At 48.8% G+C, this 8886-nt stretch overlaps 1 protein-coding gene and 1 long non-coding RNA gene across 2 annotated transcripts in view; one reads left to right on the top strand and one right to left on the bottom strand.

The window, feature by feature from the left end:
- The window catches only part of LOC109288455, a 14275-nt gene extending 12363 nt beyond the window's left edge, over nt 1-1912 (top strand). The window contains exon 3 of the long non-coding RNA XR_002095142.1: nt 1817-1912. This is a non-coding gene — a long non-coding RNA (uncharacterized LOC109288455). The remainder of the gene's footprint in view (nt 1-1816) is intronic.
- Nucleotides 1-8886, bottom strand: part of PCSK6 (proprotein convertase subtilisin/kexin type 6) — a 153382-nt gene that overhangs the window by 143811 nt on the left and 685 nt on the right. The window contains exon 2 of the mRNA XM_019503812.1: nt 8754-8885. Coding sequence (XP_019359357.1) covers nt 8754-8885 — 132 coding nt within the window. The remainder of the gene's footprint in view (nt 1-8753; nt 8886) is intronic.

Raw genomic sequence — 8886 nt, 5'->3', positions numbered from 1 at the left:
CTAGTATTTCCCCCCCCCCCCCCCCGCCAACTAGCCATGTTATGTTTGAAAGAAAGATCAGGACCATGCTAGACACCAGCCTAACAGAGGTGGTGAAGAAGCTATAGTATATTCCTCCATGGGGGAGGTACAGGTAACTATTATGTCCAAAGTCCCTATCTGGTTAAATCTGCTGAAGGCAAGCTAGTCACACAGAGCAACCTGGATCATCTGAAAAAGCCGATGACAAGCTAAAAACCACACACCACAAAAAACACATACCTAGGAATGAAAAATGAAGGTTATACCTACAGAATGGGGAAGACACATTCTGGAAGGCAGAAACTAAAGGAAACTTTTAGATTCCTTTTAGAAAATGGTTCAGGGGCTGGGGCACATGACTTGAGAGAGGCCGAGGGAACTGGGCTTTTTTACTCTAGAAAAGAGATGACTGAGGGGGAATTGAATAGCAGCCTTCAACTCTCTGCAGGGTGGCTGCAAAGAGGATGGAGCTGGACTGTGCTCAGTGGGGGCAGATGACAGAACAAGGAGCAATGGGCTCAAGTTGCAGCAAGGAAAGTTGAAGTTAGATATTAGGAAAAAAAAAATTTTCTTACTAGGAAGGTAATAAAAACACTGGAACAAGTTACTCAGGAGGTGGCGGACTCTCCATCCTTGGAGGTTTTCAAGATGTGGCTGGACAAAGTCTTGGCTGGGATGATCTAGTTGGGGTTGGTCCTGCTTTGAGCAGGGGGTTGGACTAGATGCGACCTCCTGGGAGTCCCTTCCAGCCCTTGTTTTCTATGATTTTAAGTCTAGCCTAGCACTGGACTGAAACTCTTTCCTGCAGTAGATGTTTTGGACAAACACAAAAATACCCTTTCCTTTTCATCCAAGTTTTACAATGTTCATTTCCAAACTCTGACAAAATCCTTGAAGTCTTCAGATGAAACCTTTCAACAGAAATTCAACTATATAGCACTCTTTGAAAAGACAGCATTTGTGCTAAAATGTCATTCTTCTCCCTGTTAAGAAGAGAGAGAATAGATAGAGCGTGGTCTGCTGACATTAAAGGGATTATAGCAAGTGACTCCAAAGGAGCTTACAGGACAATGGCGTGGCAAAGAGGGCTTGTGCTCTCCTTGAATGCACATGAATGGGAGTACAGAGTCTGGGAAGGGAGGCAATTGTACCTGCACTGTGTTGGCAAGACCATAATAATCCAATGTGCAAACTTTGAAGGGAAGACTAAATTAGAGATAGGGAGGAAACATAGCATGAGTTTAAATCATAAGGAAGATCATGCTAAACTGGATATTTTCTATGATAAATGCATTGGGCTTTCTACATAAGAAATATACTGTAGATCTAATCTATGAGGACTTCAGTAAAGTATTTGTATGCTGCCTCATAGGAAATGAATTAAACTAGAGAAAAATCAGTATTAGTACAAGAAGCATTTGGTAAGTAAGGGACTGGGCAAAGAGAAGTAGTCAAGGGGTTGTTTAAAAAGGGGGAGAAAGCAGCTGGTGGGAGGGTACTAGAAAAGTTCAAGAATCAGACTTGAGACATCTTATTTAATTTAATTAAATGACCTTGGCAGAAAATGTAGTCCTGCAGTAACAATATTTGCTGATGACACAGCAGCATAGGGAGGGGGCGGGTGGAGGGAAAGAGGCCAGTAACATAACAGAGGAGGCTTGGGCAACCAGAATAAATAGAAATAGGATGAAATCTAACAGCATAAAATGGGAGGTTGCGCACTTACAGATTAACAGGAGTTCCTAGTTTCTAGCAGTAGTGTTGGAGTGATGTTGCAGCTGTGCTGGTCCAGGAGTTTAAAAAAAGCATGTCTTGCATTCAAAACCTTGTCCAACTCCATCCCAACTACACTGCTGGTCCAATAAAAGATATCACCTGAAGAATTCCTTGCCTCTCAGCTGATTATAAAAAGCTATCAGCTGGGATGGGGGAGGAGGAGCAGGAGACTTAGTTGTGTTAACCGGTCATAGGATAATTGCAAGCCACCAAACATGAATATGGAGGCAAGACATTTCTAGTTGCGATAGACAAGCATTAAAGCCATAAGGTTTTTAGGAAGTCTCATCTGGGATGGCTTGGGCAATTATGGTTGCCAGTGTTCAAGAGAAATGAATTCAAATTGGGACACGTGCACATCGTAGTAGCACAATCAGAGAAATGAAGACTTCTTTTACAATGAGAGCCTGAAGCCTCCTTGCCGTCGAGCCTGGCAAAATGCTTGTTTTCTGCAACTACATAGAGGAAATAAATACCAGCATGGGAAGACCGAGAGAGTTATTTAAGCTAAAGGTCACTGTTGGCACAAGAAAAAAAAAATGGGCATGAAGTGGCCTGGAATAAATATAGGCTGGAAATTAGAAGGTTTCCAACCAAAGGAGTGAGGTTCTGGAAGAGCCTTCCAATAGAAATAGTACAGACCAGAAACCTCACTGGTTTCAAGACAGAGCTTGGTAAATTCATGAATGGAGTTACAGGACATCTGCTGAAGGGTGGAAACAACAACACAGATTTACCTTCCTAAAAGCAGACCAAACTGTCCTAAAACTTCTGCCTCTTCAAAGGATGTATTCAGTTGCCTCAATATTTGGGAGCAATAATGCCCATGCATGCAGTGCTCAGGGGGAAAAAAAGTACTAAACATTTCTAAGCTCTTGCAAAAGTAGCCAACCTGTCAAAAAATAGTATCAGCCCTAGTGCAAATATCCAATCATTCCCTTGACTCCAATAAGATTGTTTGATCACCAGCATAATGCTCCTTGCACCCACAAAGCAAAATTTTACATGGCTGCAATACGTTCGCAGGAAAAAGTAGGAAGAGCAGGTTAGCAATGCAGTGCCTGGCCCTACACATCATTACAATCCTTTGCCTTAATTTTTTGGAGCATGCTTAAACACTCATTTTTCCCCAAGCCAGTTTACTGCTTTGCACAGCTATTGACCTAGATCCTTCTGACATCCTACTTCTGCCAAGGACTTGGCTCCATCAGCATGGGAGGTACTCATTTAAGTAGGGGGTCGATTTTAATTTTCCAAATTGATTAGCAGTTTTGGACTCTGACACAAGTTGGAGTGGGATTTATGTTTCTTCCGAGCCAGCCTGGACTGGAACTTGAAGACAAATGTGAAGTACATTTATGTTAATTGAGGCAAATGAAGCCCTGCCGTTAAGAGTCTCAGGTCGGCACAGCCCAGCTCAGCCTGTTTACGTTTGCAGTGAGTAAGTTAGAAACAATGAGAAAGTGTTTCTTTCCTCGCAATGCCATCATTATTACACTAAGGGTATTGATGGCTCAGTTTCCATGGAAACACATGTCTGCCAATTCCATCCTACCAACGGAGAACAGTTAGAAGCTGAAGGAGCTATTCATCACCATTTAGCGAAACGGGACGAAGGAACTCTTGCCTCCTGCCAGGTCTCCGAAACGCTCCAGCAGGATATGGATGGCGTTATCGGTAAAGCCAGCTAATAGCGCATAAGGCAGGTGAGCAAATCCATCATGGTTACAAAACACCCTTCACAGGGCAATCATACCAAGAATAAATTACTCCTGAAGATGCAGTGAACTCATGCTCGCTAGAAGAGAAAGCCAACTTAGTGTCTCAGCCTGCTGCATCATATTCTTACAAAGAGAAAGAGTTGTTGTTACGTTCAGGACAAGAGGGAGGATGAGACTGCCAGGCCAGTCCTGATCTCATCCTGGGGGAAGAATTAGGAGTAACGAAGATTAAGGTCGCAGTTATACTGGTGTGAATGAGCGCCGAGGGCTACTGGGCCTCCTTTTGGTCCTTGTGTCTACCCTTGCCACGTGCTACTTTGACCGCCTCTTCAGCCCCTGTGTCCATCTACCCCCTTCCATGGACACCAGCTTTCACCCCTTTCCCACTGCCCTGCCTGCACAACATGCTTGTCACATCACACTTGACTCCCATGCCCAAGTCCTCCTACCAAGCTCAGTCCCATTCTTGCCACCCCAGCAGCGACCTCCCCCGGCTCCCAGGAGCAGTATTTTGGGGACAGCCTTGGGACTGCATGGCCATTGACTAGTCAATGTGAGCCACAGGGGCAGAGTTCCTGAACACAGTGCAGCTAGAATACACCAAATAAAGTGGGAGTACACATAACCCTATGCAACAGACAGTGTTTTCATGACCTCTCACTCAACAGCCCTACCCCTCACTATGCACCTTGTATTGTCCATGGGCCCGATTCTGGAAACATTTGTTAGAGGGCATCATGCTTACTGCACAACAAGCATCTCTAAAGTCATCAGGCCTCTCGAGGTAATGCGTAGAAGTTCACAATCTAGGGCCCTGCTCATGGGAACTCTGGACAGCATCTCAAAGAATCCTCATGGGGTATCTGGTCCAACTCCCTGCACAAATGCTATCCCTAAATCATTTTGATCTAATGCTTATCCAGCCTCCCTTTGAAAACTTCCAAATGAGGAGGATTTTACAGTTTCACTGTTCTAACAGTAAGGAAGGTTGTGTTCTTCCATTGCAAGCCATGTTACATAAACCATGAGAAATATCCTCAGTGATGCTTCAGCCCCCATTATTACAGTATAAGAGGTAAGGTATGACCACCCAAAACCCAAAAATTCCAAAATGCAACTCTTAGCAGCTATTATGGGAGCCAAGAAAGCTTAACTAGTTTGGAGTGACTTATAGCATTAAGGCAGCTCTGTGGAAGCGTCACTAGGACAGATCCCATGAATAGGCTCACCAGAAGTAAAGCTCATCCAAAAAAAGGTTTACTAAAACACTTCTTCCCTCCTGACATACTGAGGCTGCCAAGGGGTACATTTCTATGAGCAGCATACCTACAGCTCCCTCTGAATTTTGGATTTCAGGGGACTGAGACCTAGAGAAGGTGGATTTGTCAGTTTTTATTTGGGCTGAAATAGCATCAGTCAGGGATCCTGGTTTTGTCCATTTAAAATAAATAAAATCACAAGTTCTCTGATACAAAAATTGCAAATTCTCCAATTTAAAACCCCCAAATCCGCAATTAAAACGAAACAACACACACACACACACAATTTTATTGATACATTTACAATTTTAAAGCAATTTGGAAGTCTACCAGTGCCTCAATCACTATAATCAAAGAAATTGTACCTTTAAGATTTTGGTAATCGATTTTTGGGTCTTTAATCATGGAACAGTCAGAGCTCCCCCTGCCCCCTTCGTTCACCAGGGCACAGATCTGTTGCCCTTTCCCCAGAGCCTCCACAGCCCAGTGGGCAAGACCCGGTGCAGCTGGGCAGAGTGTGGACAAGTGGGAAAGCTCATGACTGCCGATGGGAGCTCCATGCTGCCTTAACCAGGCACCCCTTGCCTTCCCGGCAGCAGTGAGGGGCACAACTCTGCAACCCCAGCCCCACTGCTGCCAGGCGGGCAGAGGTGGCTTCGCCAAGGTGGGGTAGGAGTCCTGGGGCGGCAGTGAGCTTCCCTGCCTTGCCATGCTGGCTCCCATTTATTGAGCCATGGAGGCCCTGGCATGGAGGGCAGCATGGTTGGGAGCCCAAGCCCACAGACAGCTCACCCCACCTTGCACACCTTGTCCCTCCACAGAAGTGCACACAGCAGTGGGGAGCCAGCCCCCCAAACCCTTCAGATGAGCTGTCCACGGTCCTGTCCTGCTCCCTGGCCGGGCTCTGCAGCCGTGGATGCCAGCCCCCAGGCCCGAAGCCCTACATGCCGCCCGGCTGTAGAGCAGCCCCTGCCCTGCCCAAGTTCCTCTCTCCAAGGACCTCAATCCCCACCAGACTTACCTGCAGGAGCTGCTCTCCAGGCTGCCTGGTGGCTGTGTGCATGTGCAAGTGCCCCCCTGCCTGACCACCCTCCTCCCTTCCCCCAGCTTCTTGCAGGCTGGAACTCTGCCCACCTGCAGAGAGCTCTTTACAAACTGGGCACTTCTCCCTTAAAATGAGAAATCTGCCTTTTCTCCATTAAAAGGACAAAGCCATGTTGTTTTCTGTTTTTCCGTGGGAAATGGAAAACCTGCATCCCCAATCATCACTTTGGAACAGGGGGACCTGACATTTCACAGCATGACAACCACAGGTTAAAACGAGGGCGTCAAACTCACCCCATGCCTTGGTCAGATCTGGACTGCGGGGCTCCATGTGGGCCAGATCCAGCCCTGGACACGAGGAAGCATGTCCAACCCTGGCTCCGACAGGGAGCGTGCAGTGGTGACCGGCAGCTGGGGAGGCGAGGCTGCAACAGTCACAACAGGCAAAGTAGCCGGAGTGGTAAGGGCTGCATTAGCCCTCACTCGGCCTCCTGCCACCGACAGCCATGTCCAGCAGGGCTGAGGGCCCCGATCCAATAGCAGGACATGTCCCCAGCCACACCCCATGCTGGCAGCCTATGCTGGTGGTCCAGCAGGCTGGACAGAGCAGCTTTGCAGCCATACATTTGACAGCCCTGAATGCAAAAGAACCCATTCATCACCTTGCAATGCCAGACAGCTGAATAAGTCCGAGTGCCATCGATAGGTTCCAGGTATCACTGTACCAAGTATGGCCTGTTCACCCAGTAGTACAGTTTTTAAAGAGTCAGCTTGCACCGAGTATGGACCCCCTTCTCTTCAACAGGGTTCAGAAGAATCTGTTTTAGCGCCCCCCCCGCCAAGAGTTACCTGCAATTCCAAATGTTCTGAGGCTCTTTCAGCTTTGAAGCCTTTATAAAAGAGGCATACCATTGCCTTTTGGGGGGTGGGGGTGGAGAGGAGCTAAGGTGGGTCTGAAATCATGTCTCTTAGGCTTTAAAGTCTCTCCAGGCTCATGACCCCACCTTTCCCAGTGGAGCATGTGCCCCTACACCCACATGGTGACCCCACTTGGGGTCAGGACTCCTAGTTTGGGTACAGCTCCTTCCTGCGGAAGGTAAAGTTATTTCCCCAATTTGCTCTGCCCACAGCACCCTTCCTCTTGGCTCCCCACCTGTTTGAATCCCTGCTGTCTGGATTCAAACATGAGCTGCTTGTCTTCACCTGGGAGGCTCTGATGCCTATTCTCACCCTGGCTCTCAGCACAGAGGTCAGCGTAGGGTCCCAGTCTCCAGCCAGGCAGCACCCCCCTGCCATTGGCACAGGGAGCTCCCTGTAAGCACCTGTGAAGCTGCCTTGTTCTCCTTCCAATCCCTCCTTAAAAACACTTTGCCAGGACAACAAGAAAACTTAACAAGGGTTAGGCAGCTGGCATCCGGAGATAACCACCTGGTTTGCATCATACCAACAAAGATGTCTCATTGTTTCTTTGTTCTCCTCCATCAGTGACTTCTTGTTTTATATGTAGATCATAAGCTCCACAGGGCAGAGGCTGTTGTTTTGTTGCATGTGTAGACAGACTCGAGCACAATGGGCTTTGTAGGAATTACAGTTACAAGATAATAAGGAAGCCCAGACTCCAATGTAAACCAAAGACAAAACTCTCATTCACCTCACTGGGGCTGGGCTTTCACCCAGGATCAATGCTTACAAAGATCCAGCCAAAGCTTACAAAGATCCAGCCTTTTCTGGTGGTTTGACTGCACCCGCTTTATTTAAGAGCAATCCCCAGGGTCTGATATTATATCTATTATCTAGAAAAAAAAAGTCATTGCCACTACAAGTGCAAGTTGTAGATCTGGCTTGCCCGGTACAAAGGTATGCCTAGAAGCAAGGACACAAGTTGCGCGTGCAGGATGTGGGACCCGAATGCAAGAATAAAAGGAATTTGTCTACACTGCTAACTTACCATGGCATACTGAAAACACGCCGCACCAATCAGCACATGCTACCTCTGAAACAGGAGGAAAATCGCACCGCTGTCTGAGTGGCGCTGCACCGGGGTGAATACACTGTGCCTCTAAGCAGAGGTAACGAGCCAGCTTGGGCCACGACACTTCCATGGCTCCTCGTTAGCTGGGGACAGCCTGCATGAAGCAGCGTGTGGGCTGTTTCTGTCAGATGCAGAAAAAGCATCAGCAGCAGAGATGTCCCCTCAACACCCTGAGCTCCCCAACCAAAGACACCCGATGCAACCATGCTTGGATGCACAGACAGGAAAACATCCAAGAAAAGGCAAGTCACATTTCTGCGCTGGGCACCACTGCCAGAACGCTGCGCCCAGATTTCAACGGCTGCGATCACCGGGAGACAGTTCAGAGAGGCACAAAACTGATGAAGTCCTGGAAAGCCTGGCTTTACGTGATGGGTCCCGGGTGCTCAGTCTGTTCAGCTCATCACAGGCGGACAGAGTAGCTGAGCCAGGAGAGTTTCCACAGCTCATCATGCAGAAGGACAGGGGCTGCTCTGAAGCCCTTCCAGGTACGGAGGGACAGAAACGGCTTCAGCCGAGCCGGCGAGGGCACGAGCAGACCCCGCCGCTGGAAACTGAAACTAGACAAATTCAAGCGAGGAGCACGGCACAGATGCAGGAAAGAAGGGGACCCGTTAACCACGCGAGCGGCTCACAGGAGCTCGCGCGCAGCCAGTTCCCCATCTGCGGAAGGCTTTAAACCACGTTTGTTTAAAAAGCCAGGGGCTAGTTCAAAAAAGAATTAGATGCACCAAGCCAGGCGAGCGAAGCAGGGCATCGGCCACAGGCCACACGAGGGGCTGAGCACGGGACAGGGACCAGTGCAGAGGAGAAGGGACCCGCGGCGGCGGCACAGCGCTGAGGGGAGAAGTTTCCGCCCGGCCTGGAGACGCAAGGATCCCCCCGCCGCTCCCCGCTCACCTGGCCCAGGTTGCCGTAGCCGTAGGCGGCCGCCAGCCTCGCCGCCTCGCCCGGGCCGCCCGGCACCCGCACGGCCCAGTGGTTGGTGTAGACGGGCCGCGCCAGGCAGGCGGGCAGCGCCAGCAGCAGCAGC

The sequence above is a fragment of the Gavialis gangeticus genome, unplaced genomic scaffold (assembly GCF_001723915.1).
Source record: "Gavialis gangeticus isolate Ggan-Ray unplaced genomic scaffold, GavGan_comp1, whole genome shotgun sequence".
Taxonomy (NCBI): Eukaryota; Metazoa; Chordata; order Crocodylia; family Gavialidae; genus Gavialis; species Gavialis gangeticus.
Note: the sequence above shows the minus strand (reverse complement) of the source record. Positions and strands in the feature narration are given on the sequence as shown.